The sequence below is a fragment of the Scomber scombrus genome, chromosome 18 (assembly GCF_963691925.1).
Source record: "Scomber scombrus chromosome 18, fScoSco1.1, whole genome shotgun sequence".
NCBI classification, from domain to species: domain Eukaryota; kingdom Metazoa; phylum Chordata; class Actinopteri; order Scombriformes; family Scombridae; genus Scomber; species Scomber scombrus.
This window is the reverse complement of record NC_084987.1, coordinates 19,036,478-19,055,347: the sequence shown is the minus strand read 5'-3', so window position 1 is coordinate 19,055,347 and position 18,870 is coordinate 19,036,478. Positions and strand designations below refer to the sequence as shown.

Sequence of the window (18,870 nt, the reverse complement as noted above, 5' to 3'; positions counted from 1 at the left end):
AAGAAGCTGAAATGCAGTACAGAGCAGCAGAAGGCTCCAATTACTGCTGATATAAAGTTGCATTAATATAGATTTCTTGAAAACTTGTCAAAGGCATGACAGATGTCTTACATGCTTCGAAAGTGCATATGTTACAGGTTTTTAAATGACCGACATTTCATTTGCTATTTACCTGATTCAATAATCTACTTTCTAAATGCTTGCTCCTGCTTTAAATACAGTGTGTCACTGTAAGAGGAGCTGCTGAAACATCATAATAATGCAGGACACATATGTGAAGATGATGATTTTTTACTCAAGCAACAGTTTGACTGCAGGGCTTGTATTTTTTCATTATGCTATTACTTGCTTGAAATAGCTATTGCCTCTAAAAGGAACCTCTTAAAGGTGGAGACTACACAGAATATTATGAGGCAGCAATGATGTATTTTTGCCCAAGGGGAGCTACCAAACTGTACTTAAAAGCTCTATTAGAGGGTTACTGGGTGCACCTTATTGTTTTCAACTGTAGGTCTATAAGAATAGCAGGCAACTGATATGTCTACAGTGAATTACAGTGTATGGTGATTTATGTCTATTTTTTCCACGTTTGCCTGTGTGGTGGTCACCCGATACCCGTCAGAGAGGTTGAACCTGTTTCCACCACTCCTGTGTATGAGTATGTGCGTGAAAGTGTGTTTGGGTGAGAGCTGTGGTAGCGGAGTCGGTGGCCTGAGGAGCTGAAGATGATGGCACCGCTTTGTTGTTTAAACAGGCAATTTAGCTGCGGGCCTGTGTGTATGTGTGTGTGTGTTTGATGTTATGTACAGTGATGTGATGTTGAAATGAGCAACAAGCATGCAGCAGGTTGACCCACAAGTGACGGACAGAACAAAAGACACAATAATTGTGGCATCCGTGTTTATGATTCCATTCTACCGCCATAAAAAAACATAGAAAATCTTGGATCTCTTTTAAACTTTTTTTAAATGATAGAAATACATCACCCATCAGGATACAGATCAGTAACCATTTTATAGAGATATCCTACACTTTAGTTGTAAATAGGATTTTAAAAAACCCTATACAAACATGTAGATAGGAGACACAAAATGCAGTGAGTGTGGTTGTGTGTGGCCTGTGTGTCAGTGTCTGAGAATGACTGTGAATAAGAGAGAGAGAGTCCATTGTATCAAGTGCTAAAGTGGCATCATCAGCTCAACTTAAAGATTGTATCCATTCCTCTCCTGTCTGCACCCACTGCAACACAGTGTGTGTTTTACAGAGTATGCATGTGTTACGTGATGATTCTTATACATTTACACATTTTTGGCCATGGTAACGTGCTTTTCTTACACAGCAACAAGAGTGGGATGTCCTGAGGCTTGTGTAAAGAATCATATTAGCTTTGCCATATGCTCAATCTAATTCCTGACAATAGAAGCTGGTGTATATGCTTTTTTTCTGTAACCATGTCAAGGAAAGAGGAGCAGATGGAACCCTTAGCGGAGACCAAAGGCAAGGCTGAGGAAAAGGTTTAGAATCTTTAGACATGTAACAAAAACCAAAAGAGCAGGAACAGAACCAATGAAAAAACTAACAAGAAACTGACAAAACTAGACAAAGGATCCAACAAAGACCGAGCAGAAAACTAATCAAACAACAGAGAACAGACGGCCCAACACAAGGGCAATTTGGGAGCTGATTGGCTGGGAAAGACACATGGAGTAGGGCAGAGCTAAGATGCAGGGCAGGTGAGAAGGCTGGGGGAAAATATTAAGGATAAGGCAGGGCTAACAAACTTAACGCAGGGCAGGTGTGAGGAGGAGCACATGAACACAGGAGGAAGGAACACACGAGGAAGACACAGCAAACCCAAATCAGGAAAAAACACCGCAAGCCAACCAAGAATTCCAGAAAGACCCTCAAAGAAAAGTGAAACAACAAACGAGCAAAACCAAATGACCTAAAGCACCAAACAACAAATGTGTACCATAATAAAACAACACAAAGATTCACATAACTATGAGTCCATGACAAACTAGGACTCGTTCATGCTTTATATCACATCAGAGGTTGACCACTGTGGTGCTGTGCCAATCATGCTCCTGCATTTGCAGACATGACACAGTTAATGCCTCCAATGTAATTAAATGTACTTGCAAGCTCACATTTACTCAAAAAGTATAGTTTTCTAACAGTCTGCATCAGGCAGGGTGATTCCTGTTCATTCCATCAGGCAGCCACGGCAGTCCTGTGTTGTGGTCGCCTGGAAAATGCAAAGAATTATGTGCTGCATAACAAGCCTTGACAATGCCCTCTTCATAACCTCGTGCCTGCCCTGACAAATCGTTTCCTTCTTACTCCACTAAAGAATCCCCATTCTGTCACAATGGTCACCTCGGACCACCAAGCACAAGGCAAAAACAACAAAAAAACCTGACATCCTGCTGTCATAACGTAAATAAATACCTTTGCCCATTCAATAATTGTTGAGGTTTCAGCTCAATTTTGATTTTTCAGTTATCAATTATTGCACATGGCAAGACTTGATGGGAGAGTTGTTTGTCAACTCAACCCCAGAGCTAATATGAATTTAGTGATGGGTGTGGCACAGGCAATTCACACTATCTCAAGTAGATTATTACAAACTATTATCCGGTGAATCTGACAAGTACAAAAAAGGAGTAGAAAAATAATTGAGTTGGAATAGAATATTGTTTATGATAGATAGCGCAGGACTGATGGAGCTCAGAATGTATATATGGCCCCGGCACCAGTTATTTGATTCATTTGATTCTTTACAGACCTTTTGACAGACCTTCATTTATATATCTGACCTTCGTTTAGGCTAATTGGTCCAACTGAGATGAATAACTATGTGAAATTTCGCAGAACAACGTAAAAACAGACAATTTAGTCAAATCATACACTGGACAAAATAAATAAAAAGGGACATGTCAGAGAGGTAGAAAGATGGGCCTGGAAAGATGATGATCCATGATATCCTTGACTCTTAACAAATATGCTCTTTGTATATAAGAATGACTGCAGAAACTGCCGTAAAAGTGATTTAGTGCTGCTGAAGGGGCTTGACGGAGAGAGGATGGAGGGTAAAACTTGATTGCAGAAAAGGAAGCTGGTAGACGGAAAGGAAATGTATTTGATCTGATATGTTGTTGATTGCTATAGCCGGGCAATAAAAGTCATGGACATAAGTGTGGGAAAACATGTTACGTCGCGGCAGTTACTCTGTAGTATTTTGGAAGAAATAGACAATATTTTAGTTAATATTAGCTGTACAATGAGCATTGCCCCCCAACTAGGCAATGAAGAAAAGAATGCCACCTATACAGAAAACCAAACTTCACCAACAGAAAATACAAAACCTCTCAGTGCTGCCTAGCTTGTTCAGGGAGGTGAAAAAAGGAGTATTCCCTGGAGAATAAGAATACAAATAGAGCAGTCAAGGGTTATACAAACACAAGGCATACGAAAGTGACTTCAACACTTGGACCTTTATATGAATGAAAAAGTGTCTCTAGGAGGAAAACTGGGTGTATAGTGACACTCATTGATGTGAAGTTTAAGTCTATATATAGATATACATGTGAAGGGGGTTTAAAATGATGGCAAATATGTACATCAGAGTAGGAAGAATATTATATTCAAACTCTGCTCATTTCTATTTTATCCATTTCCCCTCTCCCTTGCTCCCCCCTCTCTCCTTTTCATTATTCTCTCTCCATGCCTTCCTCTTCTTGACATTTCATCCCCTTTCATCCCTTTAATTTCCTTTTGTCTCCCTCTCTGTCTGGCCTCCTTCTTCTGCCCTCTGTAGTCCCTTTTGCCCCGTAAGGCTGTCAGCCATGTGCAGGAAACAGACTTCCACTCTTCACCTCTGACTCCCCATGATGATTTTTTGTACACTTTTCCCGCAGAGCCTAAAAAAGTTTGTCACACACACACACACACACACACACACACACACACACACACACACACACACACACACACACACACACACACACACACACACACACACGCGCGCGCGCGCGCCTCTAACAGCATATTAAATCCCAAACCACACCCATCCCCATCTTCAGCGCCTCCCCCGCGCGCGTTCCCGACAACCGGGCAGGAGAACGTGCGTCTCTAACTTTTTTGGGGGGGTATCACTAGTAGGATCTCCAGCTGCTGTTTTGTCACGTTTGGAGGCTGTTTCTTGCAATACTTTCTCAATTTATTATCCCCTAATCCCCCCCCCCTTAAAAAAAAAATCCACACTGACACCTCTGGAACTGAACACACAGCTTTGTCTCCTTCTAACTCCAAACTCGGTAGGTAAACTTAATTCTTAGTTTGCATATTGTTTGAATGCAGCATTGAACTGTCTGTAGTTTGTAAGTGATATATGTCATTTTCAAACACAGCACAGTATGTGAAATCTCTTTTTAATTAACCACTAATACTCCTATAATTACTGAAAATGTCTTTGTGGTGAGTTTATATTGTTCAATATCCTTGTACTGCTGTGGTTAAGCATTCCTAAATAATCCGCACTCTGTGGGGATATTTGTGTAGCAGTCTCCTATCGCTTTATTATTTTAGGATGGGGTTTATTTTATTTAATACAGTGGATTTTTTGAGGAGCTCTTGCTGTCGTGTTTCCCCCTGTGGGTATTTTTTAATTTTTAATTTTAACGTAGATCATAACTCAGCTTCTGCGGAGTGGCTTCAATTCTCAGACGGTGGAAATGAAAGGGGCGTTGTCAGCCAACCCTGTGTGTGTGTGTGTGTGTGTATGTGTATGAAATTAATTTGTCTGAGTGCAGTGAATGAATACTTAGTGCGTTGCGAAGGAAGATTAACTTTTTATGTTTCAATGGGTGCAGGAAATGCGTGTCATTCAAAGAAATGTGTCTGCTGGATTGCTCATTAGACGTTTTAGTGAACTTAATGCACTAAGCCTTCCCAAATGACCACACTAATTATTCAAAAGATATTATAATGGCCTTTTGTAGCTGTAGCTATCGTTTTATATATTGCATACTGTTATTATTTTTCTTCTTTAACTTAAAGTTCCCTGTAGTGTTTGTTTAATACGCTAATGGTTGCATTTCTATTTTTGGATCACATGAATATAATTAATTTTTGAACTGAGCAAAGTAGGTCTTAAAGTACATTATATCCACTTAGGGTTATAGGCTGCTGTTAACCCACTCTTGCATTACTGAGTTAATGCATATGCATTTTAGTTCTGATGAGACCGTTGATAACATACTGACTTCATGGGGGCGCCCTCTTGTGGTTGAAATCAGCCCACTTTGCCCAGGCTCTACATGATTAGAGATTTTTTAGACTTGGTTACAGAGGTTGAGACTCATCCTTAATCAGCACTGTTTGCGTGGAGGCTGATGGAGAACAAATTAAGTGGAAAACCTTTCCTTTTTGGAAGTGTGCTGAGGATTCAACATCATATGACATGCAGAGTTCACAAACACACAAATCTTTTTTGTCAGGTGATTACAGATTCCGACATGGGAAAAGGTAGAGATGGATGAAAACGGAGTAGAAGGGATATTATGAAACTTTGATTTTGGAATACTCCATGTTGCAACGTGCACTTTAAATTGTGTAAGAGCAAATTCAAGAAAATCCACTCCATCAGTGATGTCACACACATTGAAATTAGCAGTCTAGATGTATTAGAGAAAGTTTATGATGAATGAAAAGGAAGAAAACAACACCAACACACCTCAACTCATTCATTTTTATATATTATAGTGCAGCTATGTATAATGTCAAACTCTTCTCTTCTCTTCTCTTCTCTTCTCTTCTCTTCTCTTGTCTTCTTCTCCAACTTTGAATTTAGTTTCATGAGCCCAGCAATCATCAGACATACAAATATGTAAAGAATTATGTTAAGCAACCATGCAGACAGCTGAATGAATTAAAGTTTAAACAGGAGCATGTGCTCTGGCAACTTTTTGATGGAAACTGTTATCAACAGAAATTTGCCAAACTTGCCATTGGTCCATTCAAATATTGTTGTAGCCATTACAGGAAATTTGCTGTGTGGTGCATTGGATAGCACAGTAGACTTCTAGACTGGCCTGAAGAGAGTCATATAAAGGTGGGGTGTTTGAGTTCCACCAGAGTTGAGCTCAACCGTAGTTTGATACATTCATTAGCCTTCAAGTTCTCCTCAAGCAGAGGTAATTTCTCCATCTGATGTACCATAGCTCCCCAAGTGTTTACTGCCTTGTTCTCTCTGATTTGATGTGATGTGACACAAGGGTCCAAGAGTTTTAAAGGCACAGTGCCAGTGTTAATTTGGAAGTATTTTCAGTCATCCCGAAATGCAGTGGGAGCAGAGAGGTGTGGGATATTTGATAGCAGGAGGGTTAGTCAGGGGGATAGCTTAGGTAGAGCTTTCAAAAGGTGCCGACAGATGAAAACTATCAAGGACAAGTGTGACTTTGACAAGTGATTGAGAGAAGAATAGGAGGAGGTCGGAGGGATGAGAAGTGTGTTGAGAGGTTAGTGGAGGCCTTAGGTGTTCCCCAACTTCTCTTTGCCATGTGGGATTCATTACTCAGCGCTGTCACATTAGGAATGTTTGTGACAACTTAACACCCCCCCCACACACACACACACACACACACAATAACCATGGTGGTGTCCAACATGAAAGAATTCCTCGTCTTTAAACCCAGCAGGAAAGATGTCTGTGTTGCCTGCACGTCTGTGTCTTTGTGAGCATCTGTCCACTTTTTAGGTTCCTGATTACTAAACCCGGTCCTCTGCAATACTTCATTGTGCTGGACAATATCTGAAGTGTGGTTTCTCAATTCACTAAAAAAGTACAAATTAGACAAATAGTACACATTTCAACATAACTAAAATAAATGAATTATTATTATTATAATTATAAATGAATGAATTTTAAAGCCTTTAACCAAGCCAGTCCCATATAACTTTATATAGACAATCCAGAGCCTTTCATAGATTTTGGATTTATTATAAAAGATGTAGTAAATATCAAGTTATTAGGCTTGTGTTGCTAGTAATAAAACAGTCTCATGACCATTATACAAAGTTGTTTGTAACAGTGTTGTTGTCAATTTGAGCTGTGAATGCTGCATATATTCACTGGTATTTCACTTTAACATTTGGTCTGTGTTTTCTAAACATCTTATATTCAAATGTTTACAGCTGCACTTAAAGATACTTGTAACAAATGTATCAGCTTAATATGCTATCCTTTCAATAAGCACAGTTCTTGTTTAATAAGAAAAAGGAAGGACCATTTCTCCTTTATTTTGAATCTGGAAAAAATGAAGTGACAATCTTGTAATGGAATCTGAGTTTCAATCCAGTAGACTGAAATAATCCACGTATTGCATTATTACCCCATATGGTACATCCTTAACTACCCTTATTGGCTGTGATTTCATGACAACAAACCTTGTGTTGGGATTTGATGTTGGCCATGATAGCATGATACTGTTAACAGTAAACTAAAACTGACTTGTCCAGGTCTTATCCCGCCAATGTCAGCTGAGACTGGCTCCAGCTCCCCTGCGATCTGCTAGAGGTAAAACTGAAATACAATTAAATATTTTGTGATTGCAGCTTCTCATTTTTTGAGGATTTGAAACTTTTGTATGTCACTCATGATCATAAACTGAATATCTTTGGAATTTGATGATTAGACAAGACATCTGAAGACATCACCTTGGGTTTTAAGAAATTATAATACTTTTAACTGTTTAACTGTTGACAAATTAATTGATAAATTGAGAAAATAGTCAACAGATGAATCAATAATGGAAATAATCATTAGTTGCAGCCCTAGTTGAACATAACAAGAAACTGAGACTAGGTAACAACAGGTGTGTCTCAATTCAGGGGAAACTCTGAAAGAGACAGACGGAGCCTGAGTCTCCTCACATGACATGGCTAACCTCTCAGGATGGACCTATGGTGCATTGATGATATTCTTTGGCTGCATTTTAAGGAGTCTTTAAAACAGGACAGCCAGTTTAGCCTGATGCACAATATTTGGTCAAGAAAAGTGGACTGTGTTGGATTCTGCCCCTAAATTAGGAGATAGCCTATCCTCTGGTGACACCCTCAAGCCACACTATAACCGTTTTTTTCTAGACACTGTTCTTCTTGATAAAAGCTATTCTTTTAAATCTGTAATGTAAAAATAATGTAGCTGTTGAATTAGGAAATGGGATTTTATTTATAATTCTGTTCTTCTTCCTCAGCATTCTCTGAGATTGCTGCTCATACATCCTAAACAAACTATATGTGTGTATATATTTGTGCCTGTGTGTGTGTGTGTGTGTGTGTGTGTGTGTGTGTGTGTGTGTGTTTGTGTGTGTGTGTGTGTATCTGTGGTTTTTTTGTGGTCTTCCCTAAACAAAGCTTTGTGTTTTGTTCTGGTGACACGTAGGGAAGATGAGCCTTTTGTGTTTTCTCTCAAAATAAACCTTGGCTCACACACATACACATGCACGCACGCACGCACACTGACTTCTGGATAATGACTTAGACCTAAGCTGATACTGTGGTTAGTTTTGAGCCTTCAGAACAAAAATACTAAGCAAGTTATGCAGGCAATGCTTGACACACCTACAGTATAACTACAATGCAAAATAACTTATCTTCAGATGCAGCAGAACAGACACTTGTATAAGCTGTTACTGCAAATTGTAGCTTTTAATGTTGTTCCCTATAAAGCATTTTGTAATTAACACAGGTTTTAACAAGTGTGTTTTTTTTAGATTTTCAAAATTCCTTTGACATTTTGTTTTTCCACCAGTTTTGTACTACTAGAACAAATATGAGGTGTGGTCTCATACAAGTGTTTCATTTGTTTATAGTGCTATAGACATATTATAAATGTCCATGCAAAACAAAATAAAACTCTCAAGACTGAATATCCCCCTGTAGTGAATCACAGCACACTCACGTTTTTGAGGAGGAAATGTTGCATTTCAGCCTCAGCTGTACAACCTCATAAGGGGCCAGAGGGCTCCACTGGAAGCTTTCTTGCCTTTTCTTTTCCTCAATCAGTTTTTCCATGGCCAAAGACAGAAAGAGAGAGAGAGACGCACCATGAGAGAGGGACAGTGAGAGAGACGGGGGAGTGAGAGTCAGAGGCCCAGTTAAGTCTGTGGCTTTGTGTTTTATGAAAAGAGTAAAAAAAGGACATTAAAAGTCAGCATTTTCCACCAGGCAAGGGAACTAGTCGGCACACACATACACACACACTTGCACTCTTGCACTGAGTCCCCCAGCCTCCTATTATAAGGCTGAGTGGAGAGGAGGAATGGTAGCATTTGTGCCTGTTTGTCAGTGAGTGTATCAGGCGAGGCGGCTGAAGTCTGATAGAATCTATCACCCTGACGTACCTCTGTGATTACACAGCATGTATCTGTCTCAGCCCTGCGTGTGATTGGGTTGCTGAAATCCTGACATAAAGGAAAACTGTGACATCACGTAACAAAACAGTGGATAAAAATGCTCCTTTTCTTAGTAATGTAGACAATTTCCGTTATTCTTTTATGTGTTGAGTGAACATAAAACCCCTGAAACCAGATATAAACCTACTTTATAAAGCTCTAAAAACATTAGTCTCACATTGAAAAATAGTATTTTATAGCTTTCTTTTTCTTTTTTTCTTCACTGGGCAGCATCAGCATCAGTGCGTTGTAATCTAGATTATAATCCCTTAATGACCAGAGTGATGAATACATAATAAAGAATTATAACAAAATTAAATGATGAAGACTGTTCTGTTGTTCTGTTGATTGACACCACAGCTGTTACCATATGTGTGCATATGTCTGTAAAGATAAGGCATGAGATCTGTGAAATCAATGTTATGCATACCAGACTAGCGAGGCTAATGTATACGGCATGCATGTGGATATGATTGTATGTGTGTATGTGTGTGTGTGTGTGTGTGTGTGTGTGTGTGTGTGTGTGTGTGTGTGTGTGTGTGTGTGTGTGTGTGTGTGCAGCTGTTGCCTGGTGTCAGAGGTGAGCATTGGTGTTTTCACACTTTACTATCAGTGCTGAGTGAAGCCTCTGTAAGGCCATGCCATTCTCAAGGATCCCTAGGGAATCCAGGGCTCCACTTTTAGGGTAATATGTGTGTCTGTTGAAAGGGTGTGTGTGAGTTGAGGGACAGCACAAAAGAAACCAAAAACGCAAAGAGAGATGAAGAGAGTAGCATATACCGATTATAAACAGCAATAATAGAGCATATTTGGTACACTATTTGAAAATAATAGATATACTCATTATAATGGGATTATTATTATATTATACTTGAATGAAATCAAAGTAGCGGCCATATAAAGTCAGTGTTTACAGCCAATTATGTTTCTTAAAAGAAGGAGATGATAAATAATAAGTCAGTAAAATTGCAGTTTTTGGATAATTACCCTTCATTATGATAATTACAGTTTGGCCAATTAAAGTGATAAATCCTTTTTACAATGCAACCACACACAAAGAGGTATATATATATATAATTTACACAAGAAACACATACGACATACAGACTTATGTCTGTTATCTGTATTCTTTAAATTAACTTAATTATCCCGACGCTGTCTGCTAGGTATTCGCGGTTTTGTATGTATGTATGTGTGTGTGTGTGTGTGTCTACATCAGAGTATATATGTGTGTCTGCGTTTACGCTTGTGTTTTTGTTTTTCTCTCTTCCCTCCATTTCCCTCCAATGGGGTTCCCTTCTTTCTCTCTCTGGCTCCTCCCATGCTCCTCCCTTCCTCTTCTCCTCCCTGACACAAGAAGGCAACTGCAGACAGAATCAGATTCAGGTGTGTGTGTGTGTGTGTGTGTGTGTGTGTGTGCGTGTGTGTGCGTGTGCATGTGTGTGCATGTGTGTGCGTACATGTCCAGGAGATTACTTGCTGCTCGAAAGAATGTTCCTGCATTTGGGAATACATTCAAACGCCTAAGAGATGCTTAGAAATAGATAGTGAATTCAATTGTTGGTTCTTACCTTGGCTTGCTTGGAAGTTTTACACATATTTTATTTTGCAAAAGCCAGACCAACTTACAGTTGCCAGTGTGACCTTTAACTAATACACTAAAATATGCTCACTCATATACACAACAATTTATCATATATGATAAACTATGCATATGCTTTGTATATAATTCATAAAATATTGTCTTTAATGATCATAGTCACTTTTAGGTATGTTTTATATATGTACGAAACACATAGCACTATATCTACTATATACAGACCTTTGTAGACTGGCATTGCTTCATATGATGTATCTTAAGGATATATTACATGTATACAAATACAGGCCTACACATGATAAAAGTCTGCTCCTCTTGTGCAATATTGAAAAATGGTTCAGGTGCAAATTAGAGTGTCTTCAGTTTCATTCTCAGACCACTGTGATCAGGAACATTTGGCTTAGGAAAAGAAGTCGCTGTTTACATTCCTGCCTAAACCTTAAACACTATGTCTCATGAATGAAAGAGTATATCTTTATTTTGATGCTCAACCCCCTATATCCCCTTCCCCTGCACCTCAGACAGGGAGGGCCTGTCCTCTGGCAACACCCCACAGCCACATGCTCACACACACAAAAACTGTGGCCTGCTTCCTGTCGACAGGGAGAGGCTGTTTTTACTGTGACTCCATTTTGGCGGAGAGGACTAATTCCCCTGTTGTCTGGCTGTGTGTGTGTGTGTGCGCGCGCGCATGCGTGCATGCGTGTATGCACTAACATGTGCTTTTAAACATGTTTATGCCCCTGCCTGCTCAACTTCTGAAGTGTTCACTTGTGTGGGAGTTCAGGCAGTTACAAAATCAAAATCACATGTATATGTATGCACATGTATAGGTTTATGTGTGGGATAGTTTGATGTGTACAGTATACACAAGAGAGCATACTACAATCAAAGTGATATCAGAGATGTCACTAAGTTAAAAAATAACTGCTAAAACAGTATTGCTGGACAGAATTATATCTTAGTTTTCAGAATTGTGTATTATGTGATCGTGTATAGCAGTATGACTGTTAAACGCTGATTAATCATTTTATATGCAGAGTGACACCTTTTCCTGGATAGACAAACACTTGGGATTCTGAATGCAGTAAGTTATATCAACAAAAATAGCATAGCTGCTACCCCCAATGTTTTCTGAAGCCATATATTTCTGGATATTTAGCTTATGTTGTAATGCTATAAATGCCAATGTCACAAATGTTAATTTGCTGTATGTAACTCTCATATGTGACCCTTGACTTCTCACATAATACCTCATTTTTAGTATCTCGGTGCCCCGGCATTGTTGGCATTGTTGGCTAACACTGCTATGCTAATAGAGCGTGTTATATTCTGGTCCATCCTGACAGCAGAAAACACGGATTGCTCATTTGAAAATGTAAACAGAGAATTCCCCGCTTCCCTCAACAGGTCATAATCAGGATTAAGGCCTTCAATCACTGCAGAGTAAACAGCATACTCCCACATACTGTAATTGTGCAGATACAGCTCTCTCTGTCTCTCTGTTTCTCACACACACACACACACACACACACACACACACACACACACACACACACACACACACACACACACACACACACACACACACACACACACACACACACACACACACACACACACACACAGAGAGTTGGGAGGCATGCATATAGACCTAACATACACACTTTGTCTCACATCTCAGAGGCATTATCTGTAATTTGAGGGAAGACTTTAAGACTGCAAATATTTCTCTAGCCATTTTCTATGGGCTGCATTTTTCACAGTTGTGTATAGAAATGTTGTATTTTGGTAATTGGTTGCAGATGTAGTTGCTGTGCGTACACATGAACTCTACTTGAATGGCACTGTATCCTATATTTGTTGCCTCTCAGTTAGTTTGGAGTCTCACAAAATATTTACACAATTCAAAGATGCACAGTGGCTCTGTAACAGTTGTTGAAGTCAGCATAGATGCTGAATGCTGAATCTATCCTGAACATACAACTAAGTTTTTTCCCATGCGACAATGTTAAAGCTTCCTTATGTGTTTGTGTGTGGTACTAAAGTAATACATCTGTATGTTGCTCCTGACAGACTCCTTTCATGTGACAGACCTTGATCCAACCCTGACTATTGGCCTGCAAACCAGCCTGCTTGACAACCAGCATAAACACAAAGACGAAATCATCAAGCGAGACTGTCACCTACCAAAAGCCAAAACGCAAATTCTGCACATTGACAATCAGTCAGTGAGAGACACAGACAGCCACTGAAGCAGCCTGCAAGATATTTCTCTGGCCTGACCAACGGGCAACACATCAGCAGACAAGTTAGCCAAACAGAAGGACAACCATGTTAATTATCTTAGCTTTCATCATCCTCTTCCATGTGGCCGCAACCATCCTCCTCTTTGTTTCAACCATAAACAATGTGAGTATAAACCATGAATAGACATACATTTGACACAGAGCAGGGCAATTTTCACTATTTTAACCATTTTTCTGTGCCTTGATGCAGGCATGGTGGGTGGTGTCTCAAACTGGACGGGAACTGATCTACACTGACTTGTGGTACTCCTGTAATTCCACCTGCTTCCCCATAGAGAACAGCCACACTGTTGATGCAGGTAAGGCAGTGTTTAACTCTATGTAGCTTTTGCAAGTTTGTTTGTATTGTAACATCTCCTCTCCTCTCTCTCCTCAGCCTATCTGCAGGCAGTCCAGGCTACTATGATCCTGGCCACCATGTTATGTTGCGTCAGCTTCTTTGTCTTCATTCTTCAGCTGTTCAGGCTCAAACAGGGGGAGAGATTCGTTTTCACTGCTATTATCCAGCTACTGGCCTGTAAGTGACACACACAAACATTTATCTAGTTGTTTTCAACTACCGATCGAATCGCCACCGATACTTACTTGTTTGTCTGTGAGTGCATGTCAGCCACGATTGTCATAAATGAATGATAGTCCTCGCAGTTCCCAAATTTGTGGCAAGATTTATACATTTCTGAGGTTGGATAAAAATGCAAGCCGACCATCTCTGAATGTAAAATATTAAAATGCGGTCTTAATGCAGCCAAGATCTGAAACACATGCGCATACAAATGGCTTGGCTTGATACTCAGCATTGAATAAGGTTATTCTGCAGTTTGACATCAACAAAACATGGCAATGTCTGTGTTGTTGATTTAAATTATGTGTACTTGAGTCACTTGATGGGCAGTCTTAGCCCAAGACTATATAGAGTCCCATCCAAGGTGTTAAATTATGTTGTCAACCAGGACAAGTACAACCCTGTCAACCAATTAACAGTGGCACAATGTAGTAAACTTCCCATTAGTTGGCACTCAGCCAACACAGCTTTAAAGTTATGTTATCTAACTTAGGAATGCATAGTTGATCATGGATAACACCCAAAATAAGCCAGCCATTTCAGTGTGGAGAAAAGGGAAAGTTAAGCTAGTTGAGGTTAGCCGACTGTAAAATCTTTAAATCTCAGTTTGTGACTGCAGAACAGTATATAACAAGGGATGTCTTGAGCTAAGTGAGGCAAAATAAAACTTAAGTGGCCCCACTGGCTGATTGCATATCTCAGCATTTGAATGACATCAATTCATAAAATACCTTGTCTAATTTTCACCCTCTCTCCTCCTGTCAGCTCTGTGCGTGATGATTGGAGCGTCTATCTACACGGCTCAGAAATCATCCTTTCACTTGCCTAGTCTTGAGAAAGGCATTTATGGATCCTCCTATATCCTGGCATGGATTAGCTTCCCCATGACTCTCATCAGTGGCCTCATGTACTTGGTGCTCAGGAAACGCAAATGATGTGATGGTCTTGAACTCTAGGCACGCAGATCTCCCAATATATGAATAGGAACACTTGGACATATATGCGTAGAGACATACAATTTTTTCAACAAACATGTATGCACACTTTTGCTTTCTAACACGTAGATTTTAAAATATCACTGCAGATAAAGAAGAATCCACCATAATTTCAACCAAATAATACACCAATAAAGCATTCAGCGTTACATTTGTTTCCACCTTATACACTTAGAAACCCCTTTTACTGCAGACCCAATGTCCACGCCCTTCTCTTTCCTGATGGTATATTGTTCTCACTGAATGTGGAAAAGATGCATGACGACTCCCCCATGGCAACTAAAATGTCTTTCTGGAAAGTATTTACTTTTACTCGTTATTATTGTGTATGTGGCTTTAATTCACATTCAGTCAACAATTTTTAGTTTGAAAAGTGTAATCTGACTTTTGCTAGCTAGGTACACTGTGCTCGTAAAGTTTAATTTGTGTAAAATTGGGGTCACATCTACTCCATGCAAATGCCCCGGAGCACGCACTCACCTTTTTGCATTCTTCACTCACTGCTCTACATATAAATGAAAAGGATGCATCTATCTGATAACCTGATATGCCAGATGGTTTGATACACAGAACCATCTGAGAAGTCGTCCTCAGCAACTGTTTGGAAAAGGGAGGGTAATTTCAAAAACTCCAACTTGATTGGCAGGTGATTGGATGAACCATCTGTGTATCACCATCTTACTTTGAGAGGCAGCTGGATTTCATGAGATCACAAGATCAGGCAAGAATCCTCACAAGACGCTGATTGGTCCAATACAAGTGCATAACTTGTAGCCTGACAAGCTGGATTCTCACATGATTGCATGATCTTGAATCCAGCTGCCTTTCAAGGTAATCTAGCTGAGGCTCATTGCTGAATTTAGTGAGAACATACCTTTACTATCATCTTCCTTTACTGCCTGCCCATGTTTCGTTACACAGGACAAGAGCTGTGTTGCAGCACACTAATTTGTCTCCTCCTCTTCTCTCATTGTCTTCTGCTTCCCTCCAACTCCATTCATAGCAACTTTTGTCTGAAACATCTGATTAATAAGGATAAAAGTTGAAGAAGACAAGTGGGGACTTTTGTCTTAGTGGGATACAGCCCCTGGACTTTCTGAAGGGTCCATACTTTCATTTTTTTTTGTGAAGCTATAGTCAACAGAATTTATTTTGTACATATTTGCTGTCTATGTATAGTTCAGGTAATTGCCCCCAAAAATCTGTCTAAGACTGAAATGCTAAAATTATAAAGAAAAAAGAGAAAAATAAAGAATCTTATGTTAACCATAGTATACAGGACGTGTAGTGAAGAAAGTAGTTGAGATATGTAGAAATTTTAACCCATTGTTTGTATTCTTATGTTACTGACTTGTGTTTTAATGGTGAAAAGAAACCAATGATGTGCTGTGATATTTGGGATTTAAAATGAGAGAATAGAAACATACAAACTTGAAATAAGAACATTATTTCTTATCATTTATTATTATTAATATGTTTTGTTATTATTATACTTTTTTTTGTTAACAGCTTCACTGAAAAAATACAAAAGCTATTTATTTAAACCATTGTAGTGTATTTTAGCATCATGTGACTGAGGATGTATGAAGTAGTTGAGTCTTGACATATCTTTCCCACTCTGGTCAGGCTACTGTTTATTTGGTCTATTACTGACACATATCTAACACCCCTGTGCACATGTGATCTGACATTTAATACAAATAAAATCTTTACTGTATTGTATCTGCCACCAATTTCCAGAATAACTTGTAACTACAGCATTTGTGACAGTGTAGAGTTAATGTTTGCTCCCACAGTAGCACTGTGTAAAGCGGTTTTCTTTTCCTCTTTCTTGGTGGTGGTTTGGGGCTGGAACATTTAAAGCAGACCAGCTGGGTATTAACTTGGTAGCTGCTAGGACCTGAAACATTTCTAAGAAACAAATAATGCATAGAAAGTTCCCAGTTCAACTATATGCATCTTCAGATGTGCACTGGGTTATATTGTTATAGAAATATTTTCATGTTGGGCAAAGTTTGGACCACAGAGCCTGGTAACTCACTAGCTCACCAATGATGAAGATTCAGGGAAAAGAAATGGAAGTAAAAGATTTTGCTCTGCTATCTCAAGATGATACTTGAACATGATCAAAACAACATATTGGAGGCCAAGATTGTGATATTTGTTGACCATATGTTTTTATAAAGTTGTCATCTTAAGAATGTTTCACTGATTATTAAGCCTCCAATTCATGCAAGTTCTTGTCTTTCAGTCAACCCCTTTAACTTGTGTTGAGTAAGTAGTTGCTGTACAATAGGCTGGAAGAGGAAACTGCAGCAATCACTTTCTAAGAGATGAGTTAATATTAGCCCTACTCTTGATTTCTATTTGGAAACATTTTGGGTTATGATTGTATTTTTCCTGTATGTATTTTATGTCATTGATGTACTGTAGCTTAGTGATTGTAGACCTATACAAACAATTATAAACCACACTGAAAATAATCAGTCAAGTAAACATTCAATCATAGGAGTTGTTGCCAAAACTGTATTCATGGGGATCTGTTTTTAAACATTTTTGCAGTTAAATATATGTAACGCTTAATGATGTATTAATTTCAAATTGATAACGAGTCTCATTTCACTTGAGAATGAAGATGTGTTGAAATGGTCAATATTTTCATTCATCCAAAAGGTTTTGCATTTATTCTCTGAGACAAATTAAAATACAAAAACAAGCTCTTAATTTTTAGCTTAAGTCTAAATCATCATTGGCAGCTTCTGTAATCTGCAAGATTACTGCTATACACATGTCACAAGTGTTCTGCTGTTGACACCCAGCGGACTGACAAAAAACGATGCCATGTGTACACATTTTTTTAGTTTTGAGTTACAGAATTAGCTGCTGCATGCTTCTGGAAGACACTGCTGAAAAGAATGAACTTGTTTCTACTTGGTGAAAACAGATTGGGCATACTTCCAGCAGACTCAGTAACAAAGACCCAAGGGACTCTGCAAGAAGTTACAGATGTTTTTTGGGTTTTTTTTTTCTTGTTGCCCCCTTCTGATGTCAATCTCAATAAATGTAATATACACTAAATACATTTTCTTTGTGCCAAATCTGTTAATGAGTTAAAGAAAAAGCTTCTCATTAAACACTGTGATAAAGTCTGGCTGACATGGGAATTAAACAGAATCTAATTTACTGCACTATGGGTGCAACAGCTTAAAAAACTATCTGAAATAATCAATCTTTTTATTAAATAACAGAATTTGACTTGCATTCAATTCACCTCAGGTCACCACCCTTCGAAAAGAGAAAATTGATAGCAAAATAATTAAGTCACATCAAATATACTAAACTATCAATTTGGAACTCTGATTAATAATTAAACGATTAATTATAACCAACATTACCATATCAATGACTAGTTAAGGTTAAGGGGTTTTGTACATTTTGGAGGATGGCAGCATTCAAGTGGAACCAGAAGTGGAACTGGGACAGTGGTCTAGCAGGCGAGTTTACATTTCGTGGACTTCTGGCAAGATGACGTCTTGAGAAGTAACTGAAAATTGAAAAACTGATCGAAATGAGCATTCAAAAATCATGACATCCCTACTAAAGAACAATTCAATCACCCAAAATTGAAAACCAAAGTGTGATTAAACCTGCCAGACTGAAGGTTAACAACAGAAACTTTACAAAGACCCAGGTCACAATGTGTGTTTAACTCTCAAGAAACACAGACACAAAAAGCCTTTGGCAGATGTGTAGTAGTGAAATCAAAACACAAGGCATTACCTTTTGGAAAGAAAGCATACCCTAGTCAGTGACCATTGTATCCCTCCTACGGGAGGACACAGCCCAACCATAAATACATTTACATCGGAGCAAGGCTATAAGCAGTCGACTCCAAAAAGGATACCACACAGAATAACCAAGGTCCAATTCTAGAAAGGGTCAGGCT

General features: G+C 38.9%; 1 protein-coding gene across 1 annotated transcript; it reads left to right on the top strand.

Annotated features, from left to right (window-relative positions):
* The first annotated feature begins 4,163 nt into the window (after window positions 1–4,163).
* emp2 (epithelial membrane protein 2) lies at window positions 4,164–17,992 on the top strand. Its single transcript, XM_062438692.1, has 5 exons — window positions 4,164–4,319; window positions 13,135–13,470; window positions 13,558–13,666; window positions 13,744–13,884; window positions 14,695–17,992. Exons 2-5 carry the CDS (start codon window positions 13,393–13,395, stop codon window positions 14,862–14,864), a joined length of 498 nt encoding a protein of 165 aa, XP_062294676.1. The 5' UTR covers window positions 4,164–4,319; window positions 13,135–13,392; the 3' UTR covers window positions 14,865–17,992.
* Window positions 17,993–18,870: the final 878 nt, after the last annotated feature.